General features: G+C 48.9%; 1 protein-coding gene and 1 pseudogene across 1 annotated transcript in view; one reads left to right on the top strand and one right to left on the bottom strand.

Moving 5' to 3' along the window:
- Positions 1-234: 234 nt before the first annotated feature.
- Positions 235-19262, bottom strand: part of ANKDD1A (ankyrin repeat and death domain containing 1A) — a 30342-nt gene continuing 11314 nt past the window's right edge. The window contains exons 6-14 of the mRNA XM_014535451.1: positions 16475-16573; positions 15822-15920; positions 13591-13689; positions 9569-9667; positions 8200-8298; positions 7178-7273; positions 5073-5277; positions 2382-2513; positions 235-1147 (exon numbers count right to left, since the gene is read on the bottom strand). Coding sequence (XP_014390937.1) covers positions 1086-1147; positions 2382-2513; positions 5073-5277; positions 7178-7273; positions 8200-8298; positions 9569-9667; positions 13591-13689; positions 15822-15920; positions 16475-16573 — 990 coding nt within the window. The 3' untranslated portion in view covers positions 235-1085. The remainder of the gene's footprint in view (positions 1148-2381; positions 2514-5072; positions 5278-7177; positions 7274-8199; positions 8299-9568; positions 9668-13590; positions 13690-15821; positions 15921-16474; positions 16574-19262) is intronic.
- On the top strand, positions 11266-12602 carry LOC102259073 (annotated as a pseudogene).

Below are 19262 nucleotides of genomic sequence, written 5' to 3' on the forward strand. Positions count from 1 at the left end.
ATAGAGCTGCTCCAGAGAGGTGAGTCTTCATACTGGGGCTATCAAAATGAGAATGACAACTGACCAGTGTGGCTCAGTGGTTGAGCATCAACCTATGAACCAGGAGGTCCCAGTTAGATTCCGGTTAGGGCACATGCCCGGGTTGTGGGCTCGATCCCCAGTAGGGGGCGTGCAGGAGGCGGCTGATCAATCATACTCTCTCATTGTTGATGTTTCTGTCTCTTCTCCCTCTCCCTTCCACTCTGAAATCAATAAAAAAAAATTTTTTTTAATGAAAATGACAACTAAATGCAAGGAGAGATCCTGGTGCAGAAAAATGGCTCAACTGACTAAATTTGAATAAGGTCTGAAGAGAAGCTAACAGTATTGTATCAGTGTTCATTTCCTGGTTTGGGAAATTATGCTCTGGTTATGTAAGATGCTAATACTTGGGGAAGCTGTATTGTGAAGAGTATTTGGAAATTCTTTGTGTTGTTTCTGCAACATTTTTGTAAGTCTAAAATGATTTCAAAAATGTTTTAAAACCTTAAAAAATGTTACGAGAGGAAAAAAATGAGAGTGTGTGCCTCAAGGAACTGTCCACGCGTACAGATAAACCTGGGAACAGAAACAGCTGTGGAGCGAGCACAGCATTCCTAAAAGCCAGTGGATGAGTTAAGGGTGGTCCGTTTTGTAAGTGATGGATGGAGCCCTTCAGCAGTTGGAGAGACGGGAATGCTGGGGTTGGCACCTGACCTCACCACCTGATTGGCTGCTTAGCTAGCCTGAGCCCGTGTCCTCTCTGACAAGACGCCTCTTGCGCCCTGTGAGGCTCTGAGATGACGGGGATGAAAGTGAGCTGAGAGATGCGAAGGACCATACCTGTGGGAAGGGATTACCTGCAAAACCCAAGACAGCCCCTGGACCAATCACTGAAAGAAATTGCAAACATTTGCCTGCTGGCCCTGCATGATGATGCATTTCAGTACAAGCAGCTGGAGGTTTGTTAATGGTGATTCTTTTTTTAAGCCCTTAAGTGGTGGTCGTCTTCTGTTCCGTGGCCCCCACTCCAAGGTCCCAGGCTCCTGAAGGTCCAGCCCCTCTGGTTACATGGCTGTGCACCTCCTGGGGGTGCCCGGGTCAGCGTTTACTTTCCTCCTGATGCTTTCTGCAAAAGACGAGACTCCTATTGCCTCATGTTGCCTAAGGGCTCGTTTCAGGTTTTCACTGGCTGCCAGAATTTGTGTTAAAAGAAGAAGCAACAGTAAGATTTGACATTTTGGAAAAAGAAAGAAGTTATACCCAATTCCTCCACTCTGAGATGACTCTTTTCCTACCCTGCCCGTGGCAGTGCTGCAATGGCCAGCATGCCAGGGGCTTTCCTTCCCCTCAGTAACATGCTCTCCATGTTTCTCCTGTTGCCACATGACTAACGTAGCCTTCACTACTATTGGCGACTGCCTGGTACCCCGTCCCGTGGTTTCCCGTAAAGCGCCATCCAGTGCACATCGCAGTGTTTAAGGCTTTGTCATCGAGAGCTGGCCTTGTTCCTAACGGGGGTTGTGCCAGAAGCTGTTATCCCTCCTGCCTGATGGTTCCATGGATGCCCTGAGTACCAAGCCAGGATTTTGGGACTATTTTTTTCTTTTCTTTTTTCATTACAAGCTCCATTTGTTTCATCCTTTTTGTTTAATAGCTGGAATTCAAAAGTTGGGATGGCATTGGAAATTTTGAGATCTGACTGGCTCAACTCATCTTAAGCCAGTTCTGGCCCGTATGTCTTAATGTTTGTAAAAGAAAAACAAAACAAAACAAAAACTCTGCAGGCTGTTCCAGCTTTATTCCACACTGTGGGGGGGAGGGGAAGATCAAGTATAGAAGGCTGGAGAGGAAGAGACTGTAGCATCCCTGGCTCCGGGGCTGTGAACCTCATAGGCAGCGGTTCTCAACCTGTGGGTCTCGACCCCTTTGGTGGTCGAACGACCCTTTCACAGGGATCACCTAAGACCATCCTGCATATCAGATATTTACATTACGATTCATAACAGTAGCAACATTACAGTTATGAAGTAGCAACGAAAATAATTTTATGGTTGGGTCACAACATGAGGAACTGTATTTAAAGGGCCAGAAGGTTGAGAACCACTGCTCATAGGCATCACCTGGGACAACACCCTCCTTGCACAGGTGGGGAACCCAGGGCCAGGAGGCACTGTGATTCGCCCAAGGGCCACCTGAGTTCCAGAAAGAGGCAGAGCCGGGACCAGGAATCTGGAAGGTTCAGAGCCAGCGCCACGGCACTGTGGTTTGAAGGCTCTGTCGCATTCCAGTGGGGGCCACGCTGCTCTGACCCTGGGGCCAGGCGCTGCCCTGAGCAGGAGCAGGGCAGGGGACGCTCTTACCAGCCAGGTCCCTCCTGCCGATGGCCACGAGGCCCTCGAAGAGCACTTTGCTGGGGTTCTCACCCGCCGTGGTCACACCATGCAGCCAGATGAGCAGCATCCGGTGGCCATGCTCCTGGTAGCTCTTGGTGCCTGAGGACCATGAAGGAGAAAGAGAAAAGGAAAAGGAGTCACCTGGCCCACTTAGCATGAGCCAGATCTAAGCACGTGCCCATGCTGCCCTGTCCTGCCTCCCGACACCAGGCCCTCCTCTGTGCTCTCAAGGGGTTCAGCCCAGAGATGGGGAGGGGAGGGCAGAGCAGCCTCAGATAGGGTGCGGGTGGAGGTTCTGTGTTGGGGACCCTGAACTCCCCAGCCCCAGGCTTTCTCCTGAGCATCCACCACGCATGCCGTTGGTGTCACTCTTAAGAGAGAGTTGGCACTCACTGTGGTACCCGATTCACAAGGCGGTCGGCTTCACCTCTGGCTGCTCAGGACAGTCTGTGCCTTGCATGCTAGTGGCCCTCCTCTACAGGCGAGACGTCGGCTTAGTCAGAGGCCGAGCTGGCCACGTTCTTTCCCAGGTTCTCGACTGTGAGTGCCCATCGGGAACACCTGGGAGGCTTTAGGAACTACGGACACCCAGGTTCCCCTCCCTCCCCCAGAGCTCCCAACAAGCGTGGTTCTGGGGACAGCCCAGGCACTGAGTGGTGTTAACGCTTCCCAGGTGATTCCAAGGTGCAACCATGTTCGGAAAATAAGTGTTCGCACTCTTCGGTGCCGGTGGTGGGATTAACTTGTTTTAAACTCTGTGACTAGGTCTGCTCTCCCAGGCAGGGCGATGGCGGGCACGGCCGTTGGTCGAGGTCAGTCCTTTCGCTGTGTCTGCCCTGCCCCCTGTGGGACCTCAGCAGGCACGTCCTCCCGGTGCTGCCCTTGGTGCGGCACTTTCATCCGACCCCTTTGTTCACTAGCCTTTGCCCCTCAGTGCCCCTCTATCATCTGTGAAAGCTCTTGTCGGTAATAAAGTTTACTTCTGGATACCCCGCTCTAGTCCACTAATTGGTTTGCATATTTTTGTGTCAGGTGTCTATGTTATTTTAACTTTATAAATGATTGAGTCTGGTTGGGTTAGATCCTCTTCACTTTCCCCCCCAGAATATTCATTTATATGTTCCCTGTTTATTCTTTCAGTCAAACTTCAAAAACTTCCTATATTCATTTGATTAAAACTAGATCAAAGTTTTAATCTAATTTGGGAAAAATCAATATCTATAAGATATTATTTCCAGCCAGGAATATAAAATGTCATTCCATTTACCCAAGTCTTCTTTTATGGCTAAACTAAATTTTATTGTTTTATTAATATGTCATTCATATTTCTTTTTATAAAAACACATTATTATAAAAGTAATATCTTGCCCTAACTGGTTTGGCTCAGTGGATAGAGCGTCGGCCTGTGGACTCAAGGGTCCCAGGTTCGATTCTGGTCAAGGGCGTGTACCTTGGTTGCGGGCACATCCCCAGTAGGGGTTGTGCAGGAGGCAGTTGATCGATGTTTCTCTCTCATCGATGTTTCTCACTCTCTATCCCTCTCCCTTCCTCTCTGTAAAAAATCAATAAAATATATATTTTTAAAGTAATATATTTTTTAAAATGCCTCTATTTATTTGGCCCACTTATTGATGGTACATAGGAATACTCTGGTGTTTGCATATTTTATCATATATTTAGCCATTTCATGAAATTAAATTTTGTTGTTGTTGTTAATCCTCACCCGAAGATATTTTTTTCATGGATTCTTAGAGAGAGTGAAAGGGAGGGAGGGAGAAGAGAGAGAAAGCGTGATGTGAGAGAGAGACATCAATTGGTTGCCTCCTGCACACACCCCAACCCGGGCCAGGATCGGGCCTGCAACCCAGGTACGTGCCCTTGACTGAGCACCTTCGGTCTGTGGGCCACTGCTCTAACCACCAAGCCAAACTGTCCAGGGCTGAATTAATTTTTTAATGTTTTAATTGATTTTTTAGAGAGAGAAGGAAGGAAAGGGACAGAGAGACAGAAACATCAATCAGAGAGAAACATCACCATCAATTGGCTGCCTCCTGCTGGGGGGATCAAGCCTGAAACCTGGGCATGTGCTCTGACCAGGAATCGAACCGGCCACCTCTTGGTGCACAGGTCAATGCTCAACCACTGGGCCCTGCTGGCCGGGCTCACTGAATCATTTTATTCTAAGAGTTTTCTGCTGATTCCTCTGGATTTCCTGTGCATATAATCACAGCATCTGAACTTAATAAATCTCTCTCTTCCTTTCCAGTATTTGCACTCATTTCTAATTCTGTTTCATGCCTTAGTGCCAGGGCCAACATGTTCAAATATATGTTAAGTAACAGTGGTCACAGCAGCTCCTCTTCTTTTTCCTGGAAGTGCCTTTCGTTTCCTGTATGAACGGTAAGTACCAGCTCCGGCTGATTCATGAAGAATGTGAAGTTGACAGGACAACGGGGAGGGAGAAGCAGAGGGCATGCCGGTGCAAAGGCCTGATGCGTGAAGAAAACACGCGGTGTGCTGGAAATGGCACGCAGCTTCATGTGGCTGGGCTGTGGGTTGCACAGGCTTTTTCCCCAGAAGCACAGAAAACAGAAGATACCTCCAGTGCCCCTACCCCTCCACTTGCTGATTGCTCTGGGGAGCCGAGGCGAGGGGTACCTGTCCACTGTTGCTCGATGGCATGGACGTGGGCCTCAGTGAACTCCCAGCAATACGCGAGCTTCTTCCACTCGTGGGGCCGCAGGTACCTGGAGGCCAGTCGCCACAGCACAGAGCGGAGCTGCTGCGTTTCCTGCCGATGGTCCTGCTTAAAGGTCAAACTCTTCCCAGAGAGGCCACTGGGGTCCCTGAGTGAGAGGTGGTCCTGTGGGGCAGATCCCAAAAGTGCAACAGGGGTTTCTGGGGGGGAAATCCCTGCCAGGCTCTCCCTCGTGATCCTGGACTGGGAACTGGGAGATGGTGTCATTACCAACCTGGGCCTTACTGTCTACGGCTCTGGTTTCTGCCTCTATGCCTTGCTTTGGCCTCTGGGACCCAAGCTGCTCACACTGTTCCTCCATCCAGAAGTCCTTTCCTCACCTCCCTGTCCCTCAAGCCCATTGCCACAGTCAAAAGACCACCCAAATGCCACCTCTTTCAGGAAGGCTTCCCAATTCCTCTCTTCTCTGTTTTTATGTGGTACAGGTGACAGTAGAGGGACTCAGCAGTTGTGGCTAAAACTAAACAAGGCACTGGACTTGCCACATGCCAATAAGCAGTGAAGGGTAAGGTTACAGAAGTCTTTCTATGCAAAGCAAGTGATAAAATGAGAGGTTACAAAAGAATTACGTAATAGCATAAACTAAGGCCTCTGTAAGCCCCTCTAAAGGAAGCGGATACAGAGTTCCGGTTGTTGAGAAGCTCACGGTGAGAAAAGTCACCCTGGTGTCTGCATGTCACCTCCTGGTCAGCAGTGTCTGGACAGTCGCCTGTGAGGGGAGGACATGGGAGCTTGGCTCTCACCCTGGTGGTAAGACACCGTTTCTTAGAGCAGGGAGCAGTGTTCTCCGCTGCATCTCTGCACCGGGACCATCTGGGAGCTTTAAGAACTACTATGCTTCATCCCCAGGCCAGAGATTCTGATTGAATTGGCCTGGAGAGAGGAGGGAGGAATTCGTGATTCTAACTGCACCTCTGCCCTAGTGTTGAGAGCTTTAAAGAGTGATGTGGCTGAGCATTAAGCACATAAATCATTTCGTCAAACCCTTCATATTAATATCCTGGGGTTACATGTAGGGGTCGTCTGTTGTAATGTTTATGAGACTCCTGCATGTCAGTGAAAAGGAGTATCTCATGATTCCTATTGAAATTGGTTATCCACCAACTGATTTGGAATAGTGATTTTTTTTTTATTTGAGAGGTGTAGAGAAGTTTACTAAGTTTGTAAACAATATTGGAGTGATATTTGAATGAAATTCACTTTATTTATAGGTTTAATTTATTGGGTTTACTCGGATAATTTTTACATGGAGGAAGCATTTGAAGTACTTGAAAAGAAAATCTATTATATTAAATGTATCTATTCACTTTAAAATGTTTACAATAATTGACTAAATTTATACATGGGACCAAACACTATTCAAAAGGCTTCTTTGAAAGTGACTGTTCAAATTTACTAGGATGTCTAACTAGAATAATGAGATTTATAAGATAAATTTGAAATTTACAGAAAATTAGTTTTTTAAAGTTATAATAAATTTAGTATTACTTTTTAAAACTGAAGTAAATGTAAGAAATCATTTCCTGTGTATATAAACCACCCTCAAAGACACCAGAAACCCCTGCCCACCCCCACTTGCTGACAACTAGAACAGCAAATGCCCGGCCTCACATCAGCCACCCTTCTTTCCCAGTTCCCCAGCAGACGTCACTAATCGCTCCCAGCACACCTTCCTCCTGGGCTGAGGAAGTTGCCTGAATACACCCCCCCCCCCCAAGCAGTAATTGCAATCACCCGGAGATGGCACTGATCCAGGACCAACCAGCCATCTCTGTACCCACACACTCACGCATGCATCTATTCGTCCACCTGCCAGGAGCCACAGCGGCAGCCTGTAGTCTCTCCACACTGGTGTGGACGCTCCCCAACTCACACCCCCACAAACAGCCCTGCTGGTAGACAAGGCAGCGATTATTGCCGCCTTGGAAACTGAGGGGACCCTGAACTGGTCAAAGCCGACTCCACCTGGAGCCCAGGTGGCTCCCTTGGCGCAGGGCCCCAGTACCTTCTCCCGCTGGTAGAAGCGGTCAGCTTTTATGATCATGTCCACCAGGCTGATGTGGTTGCTGCGGGCGGCCACGGCCAGGGCGGTTTTCCCTTGCTGCAAGCAGAAGCGAGGAGGGAAGCCGGAGTGTCTACAGGAGGGGTGTAGGGTGATCTCTAGCCGGGACTACAAACCCGGCCGCCCAAAGGAAGTGGTTTCCAGCCATCTACACTGGAGAGTAGGAAGGCTTTCTGGTCATGAGGAGGGAGGTGGAAAGTCACAGGTAGAATAAGCAATAACGATAATTCCAGCCACCGCCTCCTGTGCTCTCTAGAACTTAACAAGCCTTAGTGCTTATGAAATGCAGCCTGCATGACACTTCTACACCACCTGGGAAACAGCTGTTACCAGCCCGTTTCTCAGATGAAACCAGAGCCCAGAGAAGGGACTTGGGCTCCCTGAGTCAAGTTTTCCCACTTCCCCACATGCTCCCAGCCCTGTGATCCAGGCCTCCCAATCCGCGCTGGCCTCAACCACCCCCACGGATGGGAAGCTCCTCTCCGAGTTTGGGCAGCTGCCCCAAGGCCCAGCTCAAAGCAGGGAGCCCCTCCTAGGCCCAGCCTCAGAGCCTGGTCCTGCTCAATCCTCCCCACCCCATCCCAAAGGCCTTTTGCAAATAACCTTCCCCTCACAAGCCTCATACTAGGTCTTCACTCTTCTCAGACCTCCAGCCACTGAGGACGTAGTCACCCCACAGGCATGATGTGCTGAAAAGCTCCCCCCTCCCCACCAGTGACTCAAGGTGCTCAGAGTCTGATGAGGCCGTGAAAACAGAGGGCAACCACATCCTAGGCCTAGAGAACAGGAATGGGGAGGGCCGAGTGCTGAGGGCCCTCAGAGGAGGCGGGGAAAGAAAATGGAGCAGGAAGGCTTCCTGGAGGAAGCTGCATTCGAGGTGGTCTGTAAAGGAGGGGAGGCCCTGACACTCTGAAAGCAGGTGGCCATGGAAGCTTGAAAGGGAGGCTGGCTGTGAGCAGAGGTACCTTATCCCTCAGGTTTAAGTTAACCCCCGCAACCAGGAGCATCTCCGCTATGTCCTGCCAGGCGTGCTCCGCAGCAAGGTGGAGGGGCGTCTGCTGCCTCTGGAAGAGAAATCAAGGGACAGGGAAATGGAAGAGCTTGTAGAAGTGGCCTGTGCTTAAAGCCAGGATAGGACCAAGGTGGGTGCACTCCCAATTGGGCTTTAACAAAGTTTCTCTACGAAGTTACGAGGAAGAGTAAGCTGGGTTTAATCGTAAGCATCATACCAGAGAAAAGTTGGTAAAAACAAAAAAATACTACTCACTAGCCCACCTAAGTCAACCTCTGTAATGATATTTCTCTAGTCTTTTTTTTAAAATGCAGAATGTTCTTAGTTTGTTGGTTTTACATATTTGAGACCATTCTGAATATGCATACAATTTGCACCTATTTTTATACCTAACATAACACTTTACACATATTATCAACTCTAATAAACACCCATTTTTAAAATCTTCACCCAAGGATATGTTTGTTGATTTTAGAGAGAGGAAGAGAGAGAGAGAGAGAGATATGAGAGAGAAACATTCATCAGCTGCCTCTTATATGTGCCCTGACCGGGAAATGAACCCGCAACTTAGGTATGTGCCCTGACTGGGAGTCAAACCCACAACCTTTCAGTGTATGGGACAATGCTCCAAGCAACTGAGTCACACCAGTCACGGCACCCACCATTTTTGATAGCTCCACAATAGTCCATGTCAATACTGTAATTTAACCACTTCTCTATTATTAAGTATTTGGCCCATTTTCACACTGAAGATTGATAATGCTGCAATGAATATCTTTGTGCATGAGCTCTTAATATATTTCTTGAAGCTCAATTCTCAGATGTAAAAATAGTCACAATTTTAATGGTATACACTATCTCCTGCCAAATTGCTTTCTTTCCCTAGTGGTGTGTGTGTGTGTGTGTGTGTGTGTGTGTGTGTGTGCTGGCACTGAGGAATACATGGTTAGGAAGTGGATTGAGGGAACAGGGGTTTAAAAGGGCTCCTGACTGATTCAACTTCAGGACTTGGAGGCCTCTTGTAATTACACAAGACTGCCCCAGTCACCCCTGCCCCGGGATTCTCCCTGTGGGGGTGGGGAGGGAGTGCGGGGGAGTCAATGAAAGGAAAAGGTTGAATGTAGGAAAACTTGAAAACAACCAAAATGTTCAAAATAATAGGGGAATGGTTAATAAAAATGATGCTACCACTACCGTCAACAAATCAAGCTATAAAACGATTAATAGCTTTGGGCCATCTGGTAGACTGCAGCCGAGCCCAGCCAGCCTGGGAGGGTGCCCAGAGGCTCTGTGGGAACCAAGTGGATCCTGTAGCTACTTACATTGTCGGTGGCGTCCAGGTCACTGCCAGCATCGATGAGGAGCCGAACCAGGGTGGGGAAGTTGTGCCTCACAGCGAGATGCATTGGAGAGGCTCCCTGCTGGGGTGAGGGAGACACAAATCAATTGAAGGGTCCCTCCCAGGACTGCCGAGCAGGAGGTGGGTGCTGGGGGATGAGAGTAGGGAGGAGCATTGATAGTGCTTCTGGGTTTGATGGGTGGCCTGAGGCATTTACAGTCCCATAGCCTGAATCCCTGGGGTCCAAACACTGAACCTCAAGGTGGGTGGGGACCTGAAGACCCAAGTTGGAGACTTTTCTATGCCAGGACCTCACATGGTGGCTTTGGGCAAGTCATTTTCCTTCTCTGCTACTCTTCACCTGGCAAGTGATGTTTGCCAAGGTCCCTTCTAGCAACAACACCTTAGTGTTCTCTCATATCCCATGTAACCCACACATGAACCTAGAGAGTATATAAGGATGGTACTTTTATTGGTATTTTCATCTTACAAATGGAAACACTGAGGTTCAGAGAACGTATGCAACTTGCCAAAGGACACATAGCTAATAGATACCTTGTGTCATTGAACTTTCAACCCTTAGCACCTCAGTAGATGCCTGGTACCTATTTATGTGTGATATCAATGAAAGAGAGAGCTGGATGTGACTGGAACAGAGATCTCACTCCAAGTCCAGCACTTATCCAAGGCCTTGCTCAAGGCTAGGAGACTCCCTTCCCTGTGGTCCCCTGTGACCCCTGACTGCATGACAAAGTGAAGATACTGCCACTGTATCTCCTTCTCTAGGTCACACACATACTGTGCAATAGTACAAAGCCAGTAAAATTGGTAGTATAGATCTATACTGATTGTGGAAATATACCCTCACATATTGAGTTTAAAAAAGTTATGAGACAGAACACACACACATGCAACAACAAGAATGCCCACTGTTGCCATCACTAGTTTAGGACAGGGGAAAAACGGTTTATAAATATTAGAAAAGATTTTCCCAGCCAGTGGGGCTCAGTGGTTGAGCGTCAACCTATGAACCAGAAGTCGTGGTTCAATTCCTGATCAGGGCAATCGATGATTCTCATTGATGTTTCTATCTCTCTTTCCCTCTGCCTTCTTCTCTGAAATCAATAAAATATATTTTAAAAAATATTAATGATATCATTATTTGTAGGCAATCTGGTTGTTTTAATCTAGACAGGTTAAAATCATTATTACCCTTCCTCCCCCACCCAAAACACTACTAAAATTAATTTTAAAAATCATATAGAAGACAAAAACACTCAAGTAATTGTAATAAATGTAGCTCTCTGGTGGGTGGTGTTGATAATAAGGAAGGCTATGAATGTGTAGGGGCAGGGAGCATATGAGAAATCTCTACCTTCTGCTCCATTTTGCTGTGAACCTAAAACTGCTCTAAAAATAAAGTCTATTAAGAGAACCAAACACACTTAGAATGAGGAGGCAATATCAAGGGACACAGAAGCCAACTGAAAGGGCTCCCAATGGTCAAAGCTGAAACATTTGAACAACAAAGTAACATTGGGTTATAAAAGGATCTAAAGAAATAACTCACAACAAAAGAACTTATAAACTAGAAAAATGATTAATGGTTCAGAGTCAATAGTAATCTAAAACAATAACAAGGAATCACTTAACTATAAAATTAATAGAAGAATATCTAATATGGGTGAAAGGTCACTCTTAAATGACTGGAAGCTATGTGGTATGACGTTTTGGGAAAGCGATTTAACAACTTGCACCAAATCATAAGATCTTGGTACAGAGCAGGAGTTGCCGCCGCCCCAGGCTGAGGCAAGGTGTGGAACAGAATTTGACAGTATGAATCAGGACCAGAGCTCGAGGAACAAGATTCCACACAGGCAAACCACACAACAAGCCTGCCTGCGGCCGCTGAAATCGATGAAGAACCAGTCGGTAAAGCAAAACAGAGCCAGAGTGAAAAGAAGGCGTGAAAGGCTGGGTCCAAACTGGGCCTTTAAGAGGTGACAGAGGTTATAAGGGTCATTATCCAGAAATCTAAGAATATCCTCTTTGTCATCACAAAACCAGAGGTCTACAAGAGCCCAGCTTCAGATACCTATGTAGTTTTGGGGGAAGCCAAGATTGAGGATTTATCTCAGCAAGTCCTGCTAGCAGCTGAGAAATTCAAAGTTCAAGGCGAAGCTGTCTCAGACATTCAAGAAAACACAGACTCCAACTGTCAAGAGGAGAGTGAAAAGGAAGAGGCTGATGAAACCGGTGTGGGCGTTAAGACATAGAATTGTTCATGTCCCAAGCACATGTGTCGAGAGCAACGTCAATCCACGCCCTGAAGAACAATAGTAATAATATTGTAAATGCTATTATGGAATCCACACCGTATCCATCTGAAAATGAGGACTTGTTTGTTTGTTTGTTTGTTTGTTTGAAGGAGTGATTGCTGCTTGGTTTGAAATTTGTTCTGTTACTATCATTAATAAGCCTTTTTGTGGGATTTTAAAAAAGAATCATAAAAATGTTTTTACTACCTGACCTGGAATCCTGCTTGGAGAACTCATATATAATGCAAAAGCAATAAAAAGTTATGCCATAAAGATGTTCATGAAATCATTCTTTATAGTTGCAAAGTCAGCACCAACTTAAATGTCCAACAGTTGAGGATTGTTAAATGTGATGTGGATACTGGACCACACCTGTCATGGTCAACACCTAAAAAATGTCTACCAGGAAAACTGCAGCAACACTGGGCACCTGGGCTCGGGGGACTCCACTGGACTGGAGTCGATTCTGGTGTCTCGATGGGGAAAAACGAATAAGCACCCTCCTGGCAGAAGTCTGCCTTAGCCTGGATTTATTCTGGAGGTGCTACTCATATGAGGAGAAACTGAAAGGGAATAGAGAAAAGTTATTGCTTGACTAGGGTGTCAGGATTAAGGATGCCCCTTTTCTCTCTATTCTAATGAATTGTGTTATACTATTTTTACAATAATTTTATATTTTTAAACATATTTTTATGTACAGTGGGGCCTTGACTTACGAGTTTAATTCGTTCCGTGACGGAGCTCATAACTCAAATTACTCGTATGTCAAATCAAAAAGTGAACGAGTGAGACACATGATGCTGGGCTGATGTTGCGGCGTTCACTGTACGTTTGCTGCACCAACTAGCGCTGGGGTATCTGAAGCTGGCTTGTAACCCGAATTTTAGCTCGCAACTCAAAGCAAAAAATCAGCCTAGAGACGGCTCGTATCTTGAAAAACTCGTTAGTCGGGACACGAGTAAGTCAAGGCCCCACTGTATTTCAGAGAGGAAGGGAGACGGAGAAAGAGATAGAAACATCGATGATGAGAGAGTTCATTGATTGGCTGCCTTCTGCACATCCCCAGGGAGGATGAAGCCCGAAACCCAGGCCTGTGCCCTGACCAGAATTGAACCATGAACTCCTGGTCCATAGGTTGGTGCTCAACCTCTGAGCCACACCAGCCAGGCTACAATAATTTTAAATGGAGTACTGATTTCAGCTATATGAAATGACCTCTTTCTAATTTAAACAATAGATAGTTCCTCGTTTGTGTAATGGGAATAATAATAGTACTTACCGATATGGAAACAGAGGCCCGGGGAGGTCAGAGCTGCTTGCCCAAGGCCATTCAGTTTGAGTGGCAGAGCCAGGCCTCAAAGCCAGGTTGTCTGACACCAAAGTCCAAGCCTTAACCACAAGGTTATACTGTTGCCTATGGTACACTGCATGTGCCACAACATAACAGGAAACATGTGAACAACCGAGAGGTAAATCTGTAATAAGATCATTCCTAAGACTCAGTGGATAAACTCGAGGAGATACTGCGCTTGGAAGGAATGCGAGCTTGGTTTCTAGTCCTGTCCCGCTGAGCCCTCTTTGACTCTCCTACACGCTGCCAGTTGGCCCCCATCCTAACCCCGATCAATGGGTCATGGAAGACTTTGGGGTCATGGGGGCCCCCTTCAGTCCAGGCCCCCGCACTTACATGGTCAGCCACGTTGGTGCAGCCGCCTGAGTGGATGAGGGCCCGGGCCACGTCCTCAGAGCCACTGAGAGCTGCGTAATGGAGGCAGCTCTGCTCTTTCTAGAGGAAAACAGAAATCAATGCAATGCCCTACGGACCCTTCATAGCAGGTTCACAAAGCACTGAGGGATTCGCTATTCCATGTTTTCTCATAACCCCTCCCCGCCTACCCCTTCGGGATTATTCTCCCCTTTCAACTCTGAGGCTGGAGAAATCAATGACGTGCCCAGGCCTGGTGACAGTAAAAGGAGCTCACTATGACCTCAGGCTTTCCTGGCCTCCTGTCACAACTCCGGAACACAGGCCAAAGGCCACACCGTTCCTTAGCCGGTAAAGACACACAGCGTATAGACTCTGAGGAGATGGTTTTCAAAGAAGGGGATGAATAAGATTTGCCAGTACAGGGCACACCCCACCCGGCACACATTGCCCAGCGGGATCTGGTCTGAGGGTGTCCCAGCAGGACCTGGCAGGGCCAGAGCGAGGGCTTCATCCTGCATCAGCTTTCTAAGTGCGCTCCTTCAGCAGAGCCCTCTCCTGGCCCAACAAGGATCTCACACAGATACCTCCAGGCCCCAGTGGGTGACCAAGCAGATGTCCCAGTTTGCCAATATGGGGGCAAACCAGGACGAGTTGGTCACCCTCTCAAAGTCCTGCCTGCGTGCACAGGGTGGGTGGGAAGTAGCCCGTCTCCCAGGGGGAAATACAATCACATGGGTTGCCACCCCCCCACCCCCGGCCCCCTCGGACCCTGCTGCAAAACACTCAAGGGGTGAGAATTTCTAGATGGAATGTGGCCTCTGCCAGAAACCTCAAGCCAAGGCTGGAGCACAAGGCCCAGAGGAGTGGGCAGCTCCACCCTCACCATGACCATTATCAGCTCCCAGTCTCTCAATGCCTATGCTTTTCCTGTTACAGAGCCCTCCCAGCACTGAGCGCTGTGCTGGGCACAGGGAAAGGGCCTTGCTGACCAAAGAGCAGCACCCGAGGACACACTGGGAGCCCTGAGGCAGCTACTTTCCCTCTCTGCGCCTTGGTGTCCCCTCCTCCCCCATACCCCTAGGCCAGTGGGTCCCTTCTAAGGGAGCTCCGTACATTAAGTGTTTCGTGGCTTATAAAACATTATTCATACTTAGAGTGGTTTAACATGGATATTTTTACATTTGCCATTTTGCTATTTATTTTCTTTTTTGTTACTAATCCTCACCCGGGGATATTTTTCCCATTGATTTCAGAGAGAGTAGAAGGGAGGGGGAGGGACAGAAAGAGAAACATCTATGTGAGAGAGACACATTGATTGGTTGCCTCCCCATTTCCTAGTTGGGGAAAGAGGCTCAGAGAGGTTAAATAACTTGCTCAGATCACAACAGCTCAGCAGTGGAGAAGCCAAGACCAGCACCTGGGCCTGCTGCCTCATAGCCTCCGGGCACACAATGTTCTGGAATCATTGTGGCTGTTACTGCTGACGCGGTTACAGCTCAGCAGCCCAGGGCAGCTGTCCCAGAAACCTCAAGCCAAGGCAACCAATTGATGTATCTCTCTCATATTGATGTTTTTTCCCCCTCTCTTCCACTCTCTCTAAAAATCAGTGGGCCCAGCCGGCATCGTTCAGTGGTTGAGTGTTGACTTAGGAACCAGAGGTCACGGTTTGATTCCCAGCCAGGGCATATGCCCGAGTTGTGGGCTCGATTCCCAGTGCTGGACATGCAATAGGAAGCCGATCAATGATTCTCCCTCATCATGGATGTTTCTATCTCTCTCTCCCTCTCCTTTCCTCTCTGAAATCAATAAAAATATTTTAAATAAATAAAAATGGAAAAAATATCCTTGGGTGAGGATTCACCAAAACCTCAGACATGCAATCCAACAAAATAATTACTTGGTTATGTGTAAGATAAAGGAATAGAGCTATTTAAAAGTCCGCTGTCAGCCCTGACCGGTTTTGCTCAGTGGATAGAGCGTCGGCCTGCGGACTGAGGGGTCCCAGGTTCGATTCCGGTCAAGGGCATGTACCTTGGTTGTGGGCACATCCCCAGGAGGGGGTGTGCAAGAGGCAGCTGATCAATGTTTCTCTCTCATCGATGCTTCTAACTCTCTATCCCTCTCCCTTCCTCTCTGTAAAAAATCAATAAAATATATTTTTAAAATAATAAAATAAAAGTCCGCCGTCCGTTGTGGGGAGGCCTGGCTACCTGAGTGAGGGCATTCACGCTGCTCCCCGCCGCCAGGAGGAGCTGCACACAGTCGGGGTGGGTCCCTTCAGCAGCGGCGTGCAGGGCAGTCAGACCTTCCTGAAACACACGGGAGACGGGAGAGGTTTGGGGAGGACAGGAAGCTGAGGCCAGGACCTGAGACCAGAGGACACCCTCCTGCCAGGCTCCAGGGCTCGGAGCTCTCCACTGCCCTGCTCCCAGGACAATGGCCCCATTATCTGCGGTTCCCTAATCCCCGCCCCTGACTGTCTCACTCTGAGGGACAGGTGGTCCATTCACCCCCTCCGCCACCCCTCTGCTCAGGCTCTCCTGCCCTCCAAGCAGCCTCACCCCGCTCTCTGTCCATTCCCTCCTCTTCCAGGAAGCCGCCCCTGCCCATCCTGGTTATGAGACTCCTCCCTTCTGTGAGCACACACCCTGTGCATGACTCCTGGTAACCCCTCCTGCCTGGTGCCCCAATAAGCCTGGAGTTTTGTGCCCCGGCTTAGCTTTTCCTGGCGGGCTGCTGGGTCAAGAACAGATCCTCAGCTGCCAGCTTTAGGGCCTCTATCGGGGAAAACCACGGGCTGTGGGTTCCTTGAAGACAGAGGGTGAGTGTCACCCATTTCTGCATCATCCAGGTGGCAACTCACCACATTCCTCTCCTCCAAGTCCAGCCCGATGTCCACGAGTTGCTGCAACACAGCCAGGTGGCCCCGGCCAGCGGCCAGGTGCAGAGCCGTGTTCCCCTCCTGCAAGAACCGGCCGGTAGAATCACACGCCTTCCAGGCTCTGAGGGCCTGCGAGAGCCACCCCTTGTTTTATAGACATGGAAACCGAGGTCCAGAGAGGGGAGGTGACATCTCCAGGGTCACAGAGCAAGTCCATGACACGCTGCGGCCCTGAATGCCGGGCCAAAGCCATCCTGCTCCTGAGAACTGTGCCAAAGACTATAACCAGGGCACTTCCAAGGGCCAAGTCCTGGTCTCTTTTTTGGACAATTCAAGGCAGACACATACTTAAAAAAAAAAAAAAAATCCCTACTTTCCATGCTCCTGTCTAAAACTGGCTCCTCCCTGGGGACTGCAGACCACCCACCCTCCTTCTGCTCAAGGCCAGGACCCCAGCCACTGCGCCTTGCCTTTTCCCAAGACATTATTAGCTTCTCATGGAATACTGTGGCCCACCCTGACCGCACATTTAAAACTGGAACCCCACCCCTGTCCTCCCGATCCCCTCATCCTGCTCGACATTTCCTTCTTCTCCGTAGCACCGCCGGCCTTCTCAGACCTTTAGGGTTTCCTTGTATCCCATGCTCGTGGCTTATTGTCTGGCTCTATTGGCAGAGCATCAGCACCCCAGGGTGGGGAGTTCTGTTCATTTTGTTCTCTGGTTCCCCCGAGCGCCTAGAATAGGGCCCAGGCACACGGCAGACTCTCAATAGACATTTGTCCAATGAGTAAATAATGTGATGGGAGCTTCACATTTGCCTCCTGGCACTTGAGAGCCAGAGGCCTGGCAGTCGCCTCACATGTGAGAAGTCCAACGGTGACCGTGACAGAACCCAGAGGCTCCATGCGGTGGGGCAGAAGGCACATGTTCTTTGTATTAGAAGTCCCACGAGGGCAGCCTGCTTGGGGTTATCCTTAAAGGGATCTCACTACGAAGGACAGCTGGAAGGAGGGTGCAGGGCCCCAGCAAAGAGGAGCAGCCAGAGATAAGTATGTCCCTAAAGAGGAACCACAGATGGAAGACCAGGGCAAGGTCCCCTGAGGGACCACAGAAGCTCCAGAAGGGAAGATGCAGCCTTGGCCTTTCCTCACACCCCAAAGGCCCCCGGGACACCTCTCGCTGAACCAGTCAGAGGGGCCTCCTCACTCAGGCTCCTTCCTCGCGCTGGCCTGTCTCACTGCCTTCATGAGGGGTGGACATTCCCACTTAGCACAGATCTTTAAAGGGCCCGAGGAGGATGTGAACATATACCAAAGCCAAAGCAGTACTTAAAAGAGTTAAAAACATGCCCCGCGCCCCCATCGTAGATCCACAGGTACATAAAACAGCTATAACTATCTTATGGGATCAAAGGTGAAACATTTACATTTCTTTTATGATGACAGTTATATCATATTAATAAACAAAAAAACAAGTTTTAAAAATCCCAACAGCTTTGTTCTGCTTCTCTCCCACCTCTCTGCAAATGTGCATTTAGCGGCCTAGTCAGCTCTCCACAGCAACAAGGATCAGGCTGGGAATGTGGCCATAGCGTGAAGTCTCCGTGATCAAAGAAATGCAAACGCACTGACATGTGCCCCCAGCTAGCAGGGCAGGGCTTTCTTCTTCCTTCTGGGCTATAAATATCCACATCCTGCCCTTTGAAGCCGCAGGTGGCAGGGACCCCTAAAAGGGCACTTGAATTCTGTCTGGGCAGGACAGGGGGCTCAGGGGCAGGAGAGCCAGGCGATAGAGGCGTGGCCTGGGGCCCAGTGACCTCTGCCCTCTGCAGCGGGGATGCCCAACCTCCCCACCTCTGTGTACCCAGTGGAATTAATCACTTCCTCTGGATGCTCAAAGCCTCTCTACCATCACAGCACCTGTGGCATAACGTGTGTTGTCACCGTTATGTCATTGTGTTGTCTGACAGGTGGGATAGCAGGAGTCAGACCTTCAGTAGCCCAGAGCCTTGAAAAGCTCTCTCTGCTGCCCTCCCCAGATGAAATACAAAATGAACATATTCCTCGTCTGAGCATTCAAGACTTCACAGGGGTGTGCAATTTTAAATGCTTCTTTCTAGAATTTCTGATAGCAGGCTTCTGAGCAAGTTCATCAAAGCTGGGCTAGTCGGGCCAGCATAGCTCAGTGGTTGAGTACTGACCTATGAACCAGGAGGTCACGGTTCTATTTCTGGTCAGGGCATATGCCCTGGGTTGCGGACTGATCCCTAATAGGGGTGTGCAGGAGGCAGCCAATCAATGATGAAACATCTGTCTCATCATTGTGTTTCTATCTCTCTCTCCCTCTCCCTTCCTCTCTGAAATCAACAAAAATATATATATATTTTAAAAAGCTGGGCTTTTCTCGTTCTCTGGTTTTGGTGCTCTTGCTCTCCCGGGCCCTGAGTGCAATCTTCTTGCCTCCTGAGTAATGTGTCCTGGCAGGGGCTGTCCTTTCGCCCTCTCTGTAATCCTGCTTCCTGGCTCAGTGCCGGGCACAGAACACAGCCATTTCCAGCCATGTTTCCAAAATGAAGGAAAGCAGCCTAATCGGAGTCTCAGGACCCCACTGCAGACAGATGAATGCAGTGCAGACCTGAGGGCTCAGTGCCCCAGGGCGCAGCCCAGTGAGAGGAGGAAGCACAGAGCTAGGCATCAGGATGCCAGCTCCAAACCCAGCTTGGCCTTGGCCTCGCTGTGTGACCCAGGCTAAAGCAGTCCCCTCCCTGGC

Source organism: Myotis brandtii, unplaced genomic scaffold, assembly GCF_000412655.1.
Source record: "Myotis brandtii unplaced genomic scaffold, ASM41265v1 scaffold144, whole genome shotgun sequence".
NCBI classification, from domain to species: domain Eukaryota; kingdom Metazoa; phylum Chordata; class Mammalia; order Chiroptera; family Vespertilionidae; genus Myotis; species Myotis brandtii.